The 16,579-nt window shown below is 40.6% G+C and overlaps 1 protein-coding gene across 1 annotated transcript in view; it reads right to left on the reverse strand.

Annotated features, from left to right (window-relative positions):
- Positions 1-16,579, reverse strand: part of RAPGEF5 (Rap guanine nucleotide exchange factor 5) — a 224,491-nt gene that overhangs the window by 25,443 nt on the left and 182,469 nt on the right. The window contains exons 15-20 of the mRNA XM_042967977.1: positions 14,688-14,718; positions 13,651-13,729; positions 11,174-11,323; positions 7,373-7,470; positions 4,054-4,176; positions 1,894-2,072 (exon numbers count right to left, since the gene is read on the reverse strand). Coding sequence (XP_042823911.1) covers positions 1,894-2,072; positions 4,054-4,176; positions 7,373-7,470; positions 11,174-11,323; positions 13,651-13,729; positions 14,688-14,718 — 660 coding nt within the window. The remainder of the gene's footprint in view (positions 1-1,893; positions 2,073-4,053; positions 4,177-7,372; positions 7,471-11,173; positions 11,324-13,650; positions 13,730-14,687; positions 14,719-16,579) is intronic.

Genomic DNA, 16,579 nt, shown 5'->3' on the forward strand with positions numbered 1-16,579 from the left:
TAACTGGCATTTATAAGAAAGCTTTTGATCCAAAAGAGCCTCACCTTTATGAATTGCACAGGCTGTTTGGAATGCACTGGCCAAATCAAAAAAAGGAACATTCACCATAAAAACCATCCAAGATGTAGGCGTCTCTGTTATTTCTCTCTCCTCCCATTGTCAGTAACACCAAACACCAGGCTAGGTACTTCCATCATCTCTTGCTAGGTAAACAAAACATCATGCCTGTGGGGTCTCTTTGCCTACAGTTCAGTCTATGTGCTACTTCCAGATCAACCTTCCTGGGGGAAAGCTCTGCTCCTATGGGTCTCTTGCACAGACACTTGGTAATGAATCCCTGTCTTCTCAATTCAGTCCAAACTCTTTGACCTGAAATTCAACATCCTTCACAATTTGTTTTATCTTCCTTTGCAGATCAACCTCTTGCTCTCCCACACCTTTCTTACAAATACCCCTCCACTCTGGCCAAAGTGGATGAGGTTCCTTTCTTTGACCATATGTGGTCTGCCTCCAGTGAGCCCCTCTAACACCCTCTTCCAGTGAGGTTCACCTCCATGGAGAGTGTAAACTGTTGGAATCTTATCTGTCCAGTTCACCCAGATTTCAAATACAGACTTGAATGCTACTTTCCTCATGAATCTTTTTCCAATCCTCCTTTTCCACATTGTTGGCCTAAGAGCTTCCCTTCCTCTAAGGCCCCCAACAGAACTTGATCTTGGAACAGGGCACCCCCCCCTTCTCTTCTGCACATTAGCCATTTTAATTATCAAGGCATCCTTTCCAGCACATTGCAGACTCCTCGAAGCCAGGGATTGTGCACAGGGTCAGTGCAGCATGGATCTGCACATGTAATGAATGATGAATATATAGTTCCCGAATGCGTTACATGGACATATACTCCAAAACGGTGTGATGTAAAAACTATTTTGGGAGACAAAGGAGAAATAAGATGGGAGGCAGAGGGAACTGGGCAAGATTCTGATTCATGCTGCCTACTTCTGTTGGAAGCTGCCTCAAGAGCATTCTCAAGATACGAACCTGGTATTTGAAGAGATGCTCCCAGCAAGTTACTCAAATGTCATTCAACTAACCTTTACTGAGTCACTGCTATTTACCAAGTTCTGCCCCAGACATCTCAGGTACAATGTTTGCTTAGCAATGGTCCCTGCCCTCTGGAGGCTAACCCAGCCAAGTGAAGGGATTCTACCTAAACACAGAAGTTAAAAAATATAATAAAGAAGCTAAAAGCGAAAAAGCATGTGTGTGAGGGAGAGTGGGATAGGGAATGGCTGATCCTGCATTTGAAAGTCAGGGATGACTTCAGGAAGGAAGCAACATTTGACCTAGGTCTTAGGAATGGCAACCATTTGTAGGGTGGAAGGGGTCATTCTGGCTGAGCCAACAACACATGTCCAGGTTTGGAGGATGGTGTGTATGGGATAGACAGCCATTCACAGTGGCTGCACCCAGGGGGTGTGGCTCAGAGGTCAGCTGGGACTGACCAGGGCAGGGCCTGCTAAAGAGTTCGCCAAGTTCACACCATGGGCATCAAGCAGTCAAGAGCAGAATCCTCAAATGCACCTCATTTGCAATGATTCTCCCTGCTCACATCACCTTCCCTGTTGCCCCAGGATGGAGCATGTGGGTGCTGCGCTGCCTGCTTAATCATCCTGCAGCACAGAGCAGACTGCTTTAGGCCAGTGTTTTGACACTGTACAGCAGGAATACTTCAAATGCAAAGACATAAATATTCAAGAAGAGACCTTTTCCATCATTTGGTCACTTAACTCAGTATTATACGTTTACCTCCTAACCCTTCTTATCATCACAAGGAAAAAAATGTACTCTCTCAAGGAGACGAGAGGAATTATGCTTTTCAGCGCCAGAACTCACTGCGCAGCGATTTTGATGAATTTCTTCACCAGCTGCACTCGCTTGCCCAGCTGGCCGCAGAGCAGAATCTCCGTGGCCACCCACAGCTGGACTTCATTGCATCTCTGAAGCAGAAGGCTGAGGTTCACGGTGTGCTCCCCGCTTCCTTGTCGGCTGAACGTGAAGTAGATCAGCTCTTGCTGAAAGGCAGATTCGTACCAGCATTTATTTTTAGCACAAACACAAGTTGATACAAAAGTTGGTTCATTTTTCAGAGCTACTTCAGGTAGCAGCTCTCACAGCATCACAGGTCTTGAGAATAACAACATATTCAATTTGAAACAACGGAGTTTTAGAGAGATCAACAACGTAGTTTTAGAGAGATCTTATTAAATAATGTTCACCTGGAATCTGCCCATAAACGTTATTTTTAGAAAGTGCAGATGATGCCTTTTTACATGAAAATCTAGTAAGTTCTAAAGTTTAAATCATAGGCTGAATCGAATCCAAACTTCCTGAACTTGCTCTATCAGCAAAAACAAGGGAAATGTTTGTCACTAGTATTTGTTAAGATGCACATTAAACTCTCACAGGTAGAGTCTTCTGACAAGGTTCTCAAACTTTAGTGTGAATCAGTCACCTAGAGGTCTGTTAAAGCAGATGGTTGGGCCCATCCTCTAAATTTTCTGATTCAGTATGTCTGTGGTAGGGCCAAAACCCTGCATTTATAACAAGTTCCCAGGTGGGGCTGATGATGTTGGTCTGGGTACCCACTCTTTGAGAACCACGGATATAAGATATAGTAAAATCATAAACAGAAAGAGAATGATAAGATTACGGCAACGTCCAAAATTTACAAAATTGAGTAAAACCAGCAACTATTTATAGAGACTGACCATGTGCAGAGGAACAGGGAGATTTCCCTGCAGGGAAAGGAACAGGGATGCAGAGAGGAACAGGGGTGCGTCTGCACTGTGTGTTTTGCAGAAGTAACGCCAGTTCTCACACTGAGTAAGCAGTACAAGCAGGGACATGTCCTATTCTATTAACATTTCCAAAGGCACAAATCATTTAGCTTGAATGAGTTCACTACTTGCTCAAACTTAAATTATAGGGGCACCTGGGTGGCTCAATCAGTTAAGTGCCTGACTCTTGATTTTGGCTCAGGTTATGGTCTCACAGTTTGTGGGTTCGAGCCCTGCATCAGGCTCTGCACTGATGTGTGGAGCCTGCTTGAGATTGATTCTCTGTCTCCCTCTCTCTCTCTCTGCCCCTCCCTTGCTCATGTGCGTGCACAGGTGCACGTTCTCTCTCGCACGCGTGCAAAATAAAATTTAGATTACAATAATGTTGGAATTGTTTTTAATGAGACAATATGAAGACATTTAAAAGACATTCCAAAGTGAAAGTGAAGCTCAAGTCCTCAAGTTGCGCTAGTTTCCTCAGAAGGAAAGGCTGTTTTGTAATGAAACATTTTACTACATGTCAAAGCAAATGCAACATATGGTTGCAGAGGGCTGTCTCATTTTTCATCTCCTGATTCCTGTGAGCCTTTTCCACTGGCTACATTTATTCCTTAACTGTCAGTAGCATTTTTCCCCTACTATATTATAAATGTTTAAGCTGTCTTTTAAAGGGAGGGTTGATGAACATAAAAATTTGGAATATATCTCAAAGTTTTCAAGAAAGTACTTTATGTCCTGTAGCATAATCTAAATTTATAGAATGTTTTTGAGTAAAAGAATGGCTGTATGTGTATGTAGGTAAGTACATAAATATGGTTCTCGTATACATACAGTAAACTTTACAGAAAAAATAAAAGGATCAGTATTAAAGTCATCAAATGTAAAATGGCTCTTCAACCCCCCCTAGAGCTTCATAAACATGCAAATACATATATATCCATACATATAAAAACATAGCATATTTATACTACAGTACACGTATGGTTATATAAGGAACAAATAAAGCATGATCATGTATTCTGATTTTCCTAGGTTTCTGTCAGTCTTTCAATGTATTTAAGGTCCCCAAATATCTCTGGGCTATGGTATCCTAAGCATAACTGCATCACCAGATGATGGATCTTCTTAAAACCTAGCCACACACAAATGTTCTCCGAAGAAGAATTCACAGTGAAATAGCACTACCATTTATTTTATCTTTTCACTACTCACGTACCTCGTGGATTGAATTGAAGAGACTCCAATCAAAATTCATTAATTCCAGAGCAAGATCCCACGTGTTCATTCCCAAAATCCTCATCGACCTTTGCTGTGATTCCTCATTTTCTGCAAATGGGTTCTAAACCAACAGACAGAAGCAAAAGGACCCTCAGCAATTCCCAGATGTTTGGCACTGAACTGGCTGGCCACAGAAAGGCACTAGAAACCCAGATTAGGAAAGGCATCTTGTCTGGGTACACTTAATATTTTCCCTAGTCTGTTCATCTTCGGTAAGATGCAACCAAATTGGGAAACAGCCTTGGAAACAGTAGAATGTGATCAATGATACTTCACTGAGTTAGCCTGCCCCTCCCCCCTGACACACACACATACACACATACACACACACGCACGCACGCACATGCGCGTGCATCTACAAATCTGATTATAAAACACTGCCCCAGCAGACAGCATAATGAAAGCGAAAGCCCTGAAATCACTTTGGCTTCTGGTAAGAATTAATGTGCCAGCAGGTTAGTATAAAAACAAACAAAAGAAATGTCATGGTGCACTTCAATAAAGACAGACATGGCTTTTACAGGAAATATGTTTAACAAGCCACATCCCAGACACACATTTACAAGTTTTATTAAAATGCCTGTGGAAAGCGATACAAATTTAAACAAGAAATAAAAAAATAAATGTTACTTCATTTACACCCCATGGTAGATGATTATTTTAAGGATCTGTTGCTTTCCCTACACAAATAGGTATGAGTCTGGTAATACTGTTTCCTTAAAATCTGGCATGAAATTATCAAATGCCACCACAACTTTAAATCTTTGGACACTGTTAAATTTATTAAAAGTTATTTGGCATCTTTTCAAAATATTTGATATTTTCTAATTAAAATGTAAATTCTCCAGGGGCATCTTGGCCGGCTCAGTCAGTAGGACATGTGATCTCATCAGGGTCGTGAGTTTGAGCCCCATGTTGGGGTTAGAGTTTACTTAAAAAAAACACACAATTTGAATAGCTAATGATGTTAAAATTGTTAATGACTTGGGAAAAAAAAGAATGGGACTTTGCAAAATTTAAGGACATGACAGGACGAAGGGAATTCAGATTATAAACATTAATTCCTATTTAAAAACTGCAAAATTATTGGCATTTTACAAGGTTTACTGTTATGAAAAGGTTTCCTAATTTGAAAAAAAAAAAAAAAAAAACAAATGACAAAAGACTTTCAGAGAGCTTTTCCACAGATGTGATTCTCTTCAGAGCAGGTCAAGGTTCAAATTGTGCCCGTAGGCCAGAGTGGGACACAGCGTGGTACTTGATGAGGGCGGACTGAGAAAATGCATGCAAATACTGAGGTGCTGAGAGAGTGAAGCCCACCTTTCTCAGGGCCTGATTAGTCTGGAATCAGCCAGATGCCATGCTACGCTGTAGGCATTCACAGGGAGAGCCAAGAGCTGGGAAATAACATAAATCTCGGCATACTAATTTGGAGATTTGGCTTTTTATTCCTCTTCCTTTCTCCCTAAATGCATCCCTCACCCTGGTACTGCCCTCTCGTTGCCCAAGGCTGTCCACAGCCCTCTCCAAGAAACACTTTCTATTTCTCTATCCCACTCATTCAGGGCTCTAACTCCTGCTCTCCAAGAGGATTAATCAGTATGTAAATATAGTGCATGCTAGTGGCTCCACATGTTATCCTACCCTTATAATATTCCGTTTCAACTGAACTCTTTTGGGGATAAAATGCTGAAAGCTGGGGTTCCGACAGGGCAATTTTAGGTGGTGCACAGAGGTGGTGGCGGGAAACATTTGAGGGCAAGATGGCACCTGGCTCATCTCGGAACATACTTCAGAGTGAGCACCTACTTATTCCACTAAGACATTGCTCAGGCCTGCCTCCCACTCTTCTGAAGCTGGCTCTGGTCCATAGTGGGAGACAGCTCTAGGTGTGCATGGCAGGGAACTGCAGCCAAGTCTATGGGGAGCACGAGGAAGAAGGGCATGGGAGACAGAGTGTAGGTCTCCTTCATCACCAGGAGCTCCACAGCAGCTGCAGGGTAGATGGTCCTCCTTTACAGTGAGGACTAAAGTCAAGCCAATCTCATTATCTGCTCAAGGATGCTGTGCAGCATTGTGTTTGTCACAGTTCATTGACAGAATTACATCATGTACAGACACAGGACCTGCGACCTGCTGAAGGACACTCAGAAGTGGAAAGACCCTAGTAAGACAAAAGTTTTCCTTTCCTTGCTCCCTCACCACCTACAAAGGAAAGGCATGTGTAATGGCTTCAGAGCCAAATATAACTGGAGTCCTAGCACTTTCCCTTCCTTGGCTGTAGGAAGTGAGAGTAAGTTACTCAGCCTCTCTGAATGTCACAGGATTATTGGCAATGTTACATGAGATACTGTATGTAAATTACTCAGCACCTGTCTGGTACTATGTGCAAAAACTGACTATGATTAATATTATGGTAGGTTGATACTTGTAGGTAATTTCACATAAAATATTTCTATTATAAGCAGTTTTGGTTAACCAATATGGTGTATACATTCCTCAATTATACACACAACAGGAGTCAGCTAGAAAGAACCAGCTTAGTGATGGCTCCTTGAAGTAGACTGAGACCAAGAGTCTAGATGATACCACCACAATCTGGCAGAGCCTGTCTTTTATGGGTGACGGATCCAAGGCCTGATCCTACCATGCAGAAAGCAACCATAACACTGAGGGTTTTAGGAACATAACGACAAATCATCTGCTTAGGCATAAATGTGTTTAAGTTTGAAATGAAAATAACTAACAGAGTGGGTTCTATGTTTCTTCAAACTCTTACTCCTCATCTACATCCAAAGTACCATTGTTAGGAGCCTACCTTACGTGGGGAAGGCTGATAATCTACCTTTCCTTCCAGGAAGGAAGGGTACACTCAAAGTGCACCAAATGGACTGAAACAAGGATATGGAGTCTCTTTCTCCTTAAATCTGCACAGGGTACATTTCTCAGCCTAATCTCCACATATCCACCCAAAAAGAAGAAGTAGAATTAAGATTCTGTTGGAGAGGAGGGTCACTTCTTTCATATCCCTTGTTTCAGGGGCCCAGAGAGAAGCAGGGTTTGACTTCAGAAGGGTTTAGGATTCCTGAAGTTGTACTTGCCTTGGATTTGCAAAAGCAGTGTTATTTGACAAGTGTATTGTTGGCCAGAGGAGGGGGTGGTTCAATGTACTTTTCTAACATGTATTACAAAACATACAAAAAAATATGATTTCAGTGTGCCATTTGTGTTTCAAGTAAAAGGCTCAAAGTCCTTACCAAAGTGTCAGCCAGGTCTTTCCGGTAGACATATATCCGACCAGATGCTTCAAGGGATTTGGAGATGGCCAAGTCATTTGGCTGAAGTTCATGTTTTTCTTTATTAAAAAAAGAGGGAGAGAGATTAGACACACAAGAACAGTGGTAGGCATACACAGTATATCTAAAAAGTGAAAACTGCCAAAGAAAAATATTTAAAAGCAAACAATATAGATTTAATTCAGTTCTGCATATTCTGTGCAATGGCACCAATGGGAGCATGGACATCACTGCTCACTATCCATAAAGTGGAAACCTCTAATCATTCCTTCTTATAATTTTTAGTCATTCTTTAGAATACAGACCAGTTTAGGGAAGAAAAGTAAAATTCACTCATAATCCCATCACTCTGAGATAACCATATAAAGGCTATTTTGATAACACTTGGGTCTATTTTTGTTCTGATCTTTACGTAAATGTGTATAACCAATACCCACACACATATATAATTGCAATTATTTATACATATGTGTTCAAAATTAGTATGGATACATACACACATATACATTTATAATTATTCTATATCTGGCTTTATATTCTGATTTTGCTATAAGCACTTATGATAACCACTTGTCAAAAATATTTAGGTATGTCATGTTTAATTGGTATATAACAGTCCATTATACCATCATTTCATCTTTCCTCTATTGTTGACCAATTTAATAGTTTTCAATATTTTTGTTATATAAATTAGATGGCAAGATATATGTAAATACTGGCATAGGGTGTGGCACATAACAAGGGCTTGATAAATGGGATCTATTATTATAGCAGTCATATACTCCTGAAGTCAACATCCTTATGCATAAATTTTTGGCTGCTCATAGATGATTTTTTAAAGATAGATTCCCAGTAATGGAATTACTAGATCAAAGGGGAATGAATATTTTTTAAAGTTGCTGATACAGGGGCGCTCGGGTGGCTCAGTCAGTTAAACGTCCAACTTTAGCTCAGATCATGATCTCATAGTTCTTGTGTTTGAGCCCCACATTGGGCTCTGCACTGACAGCACAGGGCCTGCTTGGGATTCTGTCTCCCTCTCTCTCTGCCCCTCTCCACCTCAAAATAAATAAACTTAAGAAAAAATAAAGTTTCTGATACAAACTGCCCAATGGCTTTTGAATTCTTACACTGATCATTCCTGGTGCTAAGTCTGCTATTCAGCTAAAACCAAAACTAGATTCTGTTTATTTTGTATTTCTTGACTACTAGTAAAGTGGAGTATTTTTCATATTTCCCTTATTACAAACTGTTCCTGTCCTTCAGTCATGTTTCTACCATCACTGGCGCTCTCTTATAACACAAAAGCCTTCTTCATAGAAAAAAGTCCTCCTCGTAACTACAAATTACAGATGGGAATTGACTAAACCAATCTTCGAGTTCAGTGCACTTTAACATAATCAGCTTCTAAGTCAGCCTTTTCGTTACCAGCACGGTGGGGGAATGCAATATTCCACATACGTTTTTCAGATAACTTAATCAGTTCAAAGGCCAAATTTTGTTTTGAACATTTCTGCTTAATACAGAGTACACAAATGATAATCCAATATATTCTTTATGGCCCAGCATTATAAAGATCAATAGCACTTTCATGTCAGGCTGCTGACGAGCGTGGTAAATGGTCCCACTCGGCTGGCCTCTCAAGTTCCTCTGTCTCCCTCTTCCTCTGGCTGCAGTTTCTTACAACCTGTGTGTGCCTATGTCCACCTTATATCTGGATTTATGAGAGCCATTCTGCACTTGCTACGGAGTCCAATGCCATGGCTTTCTGATAGTAACTTTTCCATTTCCTGAGAAGTATTTTTTTTCTTATTTTCAGGTTTGTCACTATACTATAAAAGATTAAGGGTCATAGAATTTTAAGCTCTGAATAACTAGGGAGGCAGATTTCTGTTACTACCTACATATACCTTTCTCTAGGTACAAAATGACCCTGAAAGCTAGGAGGATAACAGCACTAGTCTTTTTAGAAAAATCCACAAAACCTACAGCATTGCAACGTTTTTAAACTTCTTTTGACAAAAGAAAGTAAGAGTAGATCTCATTGTCATTTCATTTTGAAGTAGCATTTAAAACACTATTCACTGAAAATCAGGGAACTAGAGCAAGGAATATATTAAACTCTTCCCCCTGCTTTTTCATAAAGCATTATTGTTTGGAGAATATTAAGCTACAGGCAGAAAGGTTCTTGACAGACAAAAGTACTAACTGATGGAAAATGATGGCACAGTTCCACATCTGTGGGATAACTCAAGAGATAAGCTGATATTTCTAGCGAAGATTAGCACTGAGTCTATACACATTACGACGGCACTGGCCTCCCTGATGAATCTAATTTAATAGAGTGTAAAAATGGTATTTCATGGCCATCAAACAGATACTGAGTATTCAAAGAGCTACTCATTACTTCCCAGATTCACGTGTGGCCCTGGGTTGACTCTGAGTCACCCCCAAGGGAGATGGGTCTCAGTTGTGCTACCAAGTTCCTTCAGGGTCCTTCCTCCTGCAGAATGGGGACCTGGTGACTACTTTCTGTAATGGTACTGTCTTGAGGGAAGCTCAATACTGTTTGGAATAATTTAATATTTTTGGTCATTTAAAGTGAAACATAATACACATTTATCACATCTATCTGGAATGCCTGAAATATTTTATTAAAAATTCGACCACTCTCCGATTAAAGTTCATGTAGTCCAGATGTTTCTCCCCCTTTTGCTCTTTTTCTCTAGATAATGTTTTGATGATGGGATGCACAATGAGGGCCCCTTGAGAGGGAGGGAGAGACTCTCATTAGGCCCAGGCAGAAGGCTATATTGGTTCGCATATGTAATCCACTATCTTGTAGGACCATTTTACTTGCTTCTGAGTAACAAAGCAATAGAAGATTCTGTCACAGCAATGCTGTAACACCAGGTTAAACTCTGACATTCTTCTCTTTCCTCTAGGATGATAACAAAGGGTAAACAGGAATGCCAGTTATCTGCTCCCCCTCTCCCTCCAGCCCTATCTCTGGCTGATTAGTTCACACAGTACTTCCATTTTTCAACTACTGATGCTAAGTCACTTTCTTTTTATTTTTCTCAGGGTTAATGAGATATTAAATAAAGACTGTAAGCCAAATAGGGGGCCAGCAACATCGAGATCTGACCGGCCCCAGTGAAAATGGAGGGGTCTGTTCAGGTCACGTAGATCGATAGTGTGAGCTTGTAATCTGTGTGATCTTATTCAAAACAGACAATAAACCATTCTCTGAGGATAAATAAGCCCCAACAGAAGGAAAAGCTATAACCAGACCTCACTCCCCACGTCCACCTGAAGGAACATTGCCTGGGAGCTTTCAGCTTAGTGTGGGTTTTATTTCCTTCAACAGGGAGTCTTTTTAAGTATTAAACTGTCAGCCAGCAATATGACTAGGCTGTCTTTCTTTTTCCTTCCTAAAGTAATTTCATCCTTTAGCAATTTCCCAAGTTAATTTAAATATGAAAATAGAAGGCTTATCTAGAGTATAAAATATGAAAAGCTTTATATTTCAAAACAGTGGCATGCCTCTTTATTCAGTTCTTGGGGAGGAAATTCAGTATCCAACAGTACCCCACCGTTGTCATGGAAACACCTCTGGTAGGCGGCTTCTTATTGTTACTGTGGTCATCCAGCTGCGGACCCAGAAGGGGCAAGCTGCACATTCACTCTATAAAAATGTCTACTCTCCTTTCAGAGGAGATCCAGGGAAAGATTAATATCCCAGGACATAAAATCGTTTACCCCCAGAGAATGCGACGGCCACCAGAGCCAGATCCTCTTCTGCGTGCTGGATCTTTTCTGCCACAACTTTCAGGATCTCATGTGCTGTACTGGAAACTTTTGCCTTCACACTTACATAGGAGTGCTCTGTTATATACACATGGCAAAAAACTGCACACAACAAAAGAAGGGTTAGTAAACAGATAACTGTAGTCAGGTACAGACTTTTTTCAAGTGAAGTCATCTACCTTACTATTCTCTTTAGTAGGAAACATACAGAACTAGATTTACATATTTATGTCTGCACCCAAGTGCCTCAAGGCATACATATATAAATATGTGCTTGCACACACATGAGATGCAGACGTCATCAAGACCTGGTAAATGGACTTAGGCTTCCCAAACTGTAATGAGAGACCCATGTGATACAAGTGTGTGCTCATGGTGGAGATGGCCTGACCCCAGCACAGTAGCATTTGTGGTTCACAAAGTGTAATTTCTTTCAGCATGACTGAGCTTTCCCAAAGCAATATATTAAGGTACCTAACTAATAAATTTTTATGTGACATTCCACTTGTGGATAGTCACAGTGGCTCAATCGGGAATACTGCATTTTGCTGTTAGACTTCTCACAAGCTTATCCAAAAAAATCTGCCGGCTTGCCATGGTTTTCGTGCTCAGGTATCTTGAGCAGTTAATAATGATGTCCCTGAGCAAGATGGTGATGAGTATGGTTTCCAAACAGAAGTCCGGTTTGTAGCCCTTTAAGTTTCATTTTATTGTCTGCAGTGCAAATAATTATTACTAGGACATCATCACTATCAAGGTGAATCAGGGTCCTGGAAAAAAATTTCTTTATGATTTGATAGCAGAAATTGCTTAATAATAGTGGAGATAATTGATACATTATTTGCTTCTTATCCCAGCTCTGAATATATAAAACACTAGCTTCTTTCAAAAAGATAATACACTTAGGTATTCTTCTCTACCATTTTGCAAATTATTTCCACCATATTGCATATTATTTCTCATTTTATGTAAAAAAAATAAAGGGGGAGGGTGCATTTCCTAGAGAAACCTTATAAGCAATTTAAATGGCTCCACAAAAATAAACCCAGGATTGTTTCCACAGAAATGCAAATGAAGCAAAAACAAAACAAAACAAAACAAACAACTATGAGTTTATGTGTAGAAACCTCAAAGTAAATACGCCACCAGAAGGCACTGACAACATTTTGGTTTGGGTTCCGTTGGGTATGTCACTAAAACAACAGCATCTAACAAATAGCTGTTTTATATATGTTGTCAACAGATTTGTGAGAGACACAAAGCTTTTTGCTTTCACAGAAAAATAAAATTTTTGAACCAGACAAAATCCTACAAAACTGCTAAATATGAGCAAAGTTTACAGCTTGCTTATTACTAAACTGACAAACAAAAAGAGGCTGGGGGTCTGGAAATACTTACGCTCTTTGAAACTCAGTTTGGGAAATTTTACGATTAAATTGTAAGACAAGCATGGAGGGCCTGCAACTAAGGAATTAGGAGATAAGCTAATTTTTTTTAAGCTTCCACTTGTTATAGACCATACTTCTTATGCCCCATTACCAGCAGCATTATATACTAACACTACATAGCACAAGAAGCATCCATGTGACGTTTTGTTGTGTGTTGGAGAAGCTGAGCAGATATTAAATGTGCATACATAGAATTTCAGCACATACTGAGAAGTGGGCTAAAAGAGAAAGTCTCCCAGTCACTATAGCATGAATGTTTCAATTATGTTTCCCCAGGTTCTGCACTTCACTCAACCTTGGTGCAAACGGGAGGAAACCATTTCCTGTTCTGTTACAAGAGAGTAGCACAGAATAGCGTGTAAGCACCTTCTGGGGGCTGCAAGGCTGTCTCCCCTGGTGCTGAGTGAGCAGTTGCCTTCAGCATGGGTCACTAGCCCTCTCACTGACCCTCTCACTGAGCAGCGCTGGCACAGGGCGCACGGGGCATGCGGCACTGCCCGGCACAGCCTGGCCACGCAGGGATTTCAGTGCATTTCCTTTCCTTCGCTATGCTCGCCAAGAGTTTCTTCTCTAAATCCCAGGGAATGACTCCGCCAATGTCTTGCACGGTGGCTTTAGTGGACTTTCTAGTCAGTCACAGGCAGTGGGCTGACAGATTATGGGAGAAAGCAGCTAAGAGGAAAAGGAAAATTCCCGGCAATTTTGCGCCTCTCCCTAAGAAAGTTGGGAAGCTCTTTTGCAGGCTCCTTTCCTTCCTTCTCAAATTGAAAATGTCCTTGGCCCCTGGGACACTGCTGTATGGTCAAGACAACTGTAACACTCAAAGCAAGAAAATAAAAACCATCCTGTGGGGTCCTAAGGTGCTTGTCACAGGGTGTGACTGTTGGAAACGCTAAGGGCAGGCCGATGCATTACTGTTGGAGAGTGAAGGTGACTGACCTCTGCTCCACCCACCCCAAACCCTCACAAAATCATACTCACTTTCCTCTGTTTCAGTCACAGTTCCTCTATGCTGGAGCCAGTTCTCCTTAAGACTGAATTGGTGGAAAAGGGCTTTATTCTGTGAGAAGTGAGAAAGAGAACAATGAATGAATGCATTCCTGCCCTTTGGAAAAACCACAGCTGCTTACAGCATGTTCCAGAAGAGCTAGCCAATTTTTCTTTCCTTCTTTTTTTTTCTTTTTAATATGAAACGCACCCATCCAATCTTAGAGGAATAAATAGGGAGTTGCCTCTGTTAACGCATGTGGAGGTGGAGATTCTGAGCAACAAGACAGATCTGGCCAAAGCCAGAAGCGGGCAAAAAGCCCCTATAATTATTCTAGCAACATGCTGGAGAGGGGTGGCATGATTTTCAAACTTTGGCTACTGCAAAATCCATGTATTCTTCTCTAGACATCCCAACATCAACCGTGCATGTGGATCGAGGAGTTCTGGATAAAGCAGGGGACAAAGTTGCATACTTCTGCTGTGGCACCACGACTTGCTTAAGGGAAATAAGTAGATTATTCATGATAATTCTCCACTTGATAGATCAGCTTCTACAAAACCTGTGCCCGACAGTTCACGGTGCATTTCCCCTTCAAGGTGAATAGGAAACACGTTCTTTCTTGCTACCATTTCTCCTTTTGTTGGGTTGAAAGGGCAAAGCTTTTGCTTACTCGACTTCCTCATGCTTGCAGTCAAGATTCTTGCCTGCATCTTTTTTCCTTTTTTCTTTTCCCATCAATATTTCAAATTCAAATTTATATGATTCTGGGAACACTGGGGCAACTCTAAGACTCCAAAAATACTCAGAACGACAAGTCGAGGGCATATGGGTACGACCGGATCTGTACTAGCACAGGGAAACTGAAGTGAAGCAGGAAGGTGCTCGCAAGGTCTAGCCCCAGGCTTCCCTGCCTGCCCCTGTTCTGCTGGAGGCAGCACTCCTTTTCATTATGAAGAAATGCCAGTGAGGCAAGGCAAGGTCTCCAAGCTTGATGGCCCCATTTCAGAGAGAGAGAGGTCTGCCTCACCTTCCTTTGTGGTGAATATTCATCTACAGTGCTGAAAGGAAAAAGGACAAGAAGTCAGTCTTTGTCCCAAACCCTGTGTAATGCAATGATTGTCACAGAAGACTACTTTTCAGGTACTGGGCAGAGGTTTTTTGCTTTTCAAAAAGATAAAACCCAGTATTCATTAGGTCACTAGGTAGAACACCCTTGACATTGGGCTCTGGATTTTAAGCGAACCAGGAAGAAAAGATGCCATCTACTCCACAGGCGTATTTTACTTTCTACCCACAGAAAGTGAATGCTGAGGGAAGAACTGGATTTATTCAGTCCACAGAAACTCTTAAGTTTTCTCATATACTGATGGATTTTAAGTGAAATTATTGTGCTTCAGACAGTTAAGTCAACGCAAGGAGCATCTTTTCCAGAATGTTTCCCTGTGTGGTGGACATCCTGCAGGTCCCCAGCTCAAATCTTCTCCCAGAATTAAGAGATCATCTTCTACCAAAGAGGCAAGAGTCATATCTTCTATCATTTTCTTATTTTAATTAATTATTTCACATTTTATGTAAGTTTTTTTAATGGGATATATCAAGTTCCATTAGTACATCTAATACATTTAAATGTATTAAGCCATGAATTAAAGTTTCTCAAGGGTAACAAGGCCTGTCTTGCAGCAAAGAACAGCTTCCATGTGGAGGATTATTCTGATGTAAAGGTTCTTTTTCTTTTCTGTTTCATGTATTTGTTCACAATCTCATACTGCTCTTAGGTGATGGGGGCTTCTTGTGGTGTAGACTGTGACAAAGGAAGACCACCCAAATTTACAACACGTGTTTCTAACACTGTCCTAAACTGCATCTCATTTCTGAATTTCTAAGTGTGTGATTTTCACGATTGAGGACGAAAACTTCCACGTGATTTGTTTGTGCCCTAAAATTAATTTATATAGACACTTAATTTGCAACAGGATCTCTCTTTACTAAAATTAGGTCAGGCTTTAAATCTCAAATTAGTCATCTGAGAGGCCTGAATTAACATTTTCTCTGAGAAGTGCCTTTGTGACTTCTGAAATCTTAATAGAAGTTTCTCACAACTTGACACACATGTCTTTCATCATGTTTACTATGTACAAACTACACTGTAAATCAGAGAACAGTTTTTCCCTTCAGATGAACTTTGCAGCTGTATCTGAAAACTGATAATGACTTGATGCTTTCATTTACCAAAATTAATAAGGAGGGTCAGTGGTTAAGTCAGGTATTGGCAACTTGAAAGACTAATGATAGATACCTCAGGGATACTTAAACATGCCAAAAGTCATTGAGTAAATGTTTTTTTTTTTTTTTAATCTTTCTAAACTGATAAAGAAACCTCCGGGAATCCATAAAATGGAGCTTTAAAAATGCTTCGTGACTTGCTGAAACCTACCTATAAAATTTTTTTCCTTATTCCATCAGACATAGCTGCGAGCCCCCAAAACATCAAGTTAAATGTTTATATTTTTAACATTAAATAACTTATTAAATAATTGCTTTTATGTACGAAGGTTGTTACAGTTTCTACCGTATTAAAGAGGGTTAAACAAAATAGTCAACAACCTTAATTTTGTATTCATTTTGATATAAAAACAAAATACACAATTTACTATAGAAAAGCTAAGGAATCAAGAAGGAATCCTGATTCAGAATGTTCAAGATGAATTTTAATGTTTTTTTTTTTAATGTTTATTTATTTTAGAGAGGTGGGGAAGGGGCAGAGAGAGAGGGAGACACAGAATCCGAAGCAGCCTCCAGGTTCTGAGCTGTCAGCACAGAGCCCGATGCGGGGCCCAAACGCACGAACCATGAGATCATCACCTGAGCCAAAGTCGGATGCTTAAGCGACTGAGCCACCCAGGCATCCCTCAAGATGAC

The sequence above is a fragment of the Panthera tigris genome, chromosome A2 (genome assembly GCF_018350195.1).
Source record: "Panthera tigris isolate Pti1 chromosome A2, P.tigris_Pti1_mat1.1, whole genome shotgun sequence".
In the NCBI taxonomy this organism is placed as follows: domain Eukaryota; kingdom Metazoa; phylum Chordata; class Mammalia; order Carnivora; family Felidae; genus Panthera; species Panthera tigris.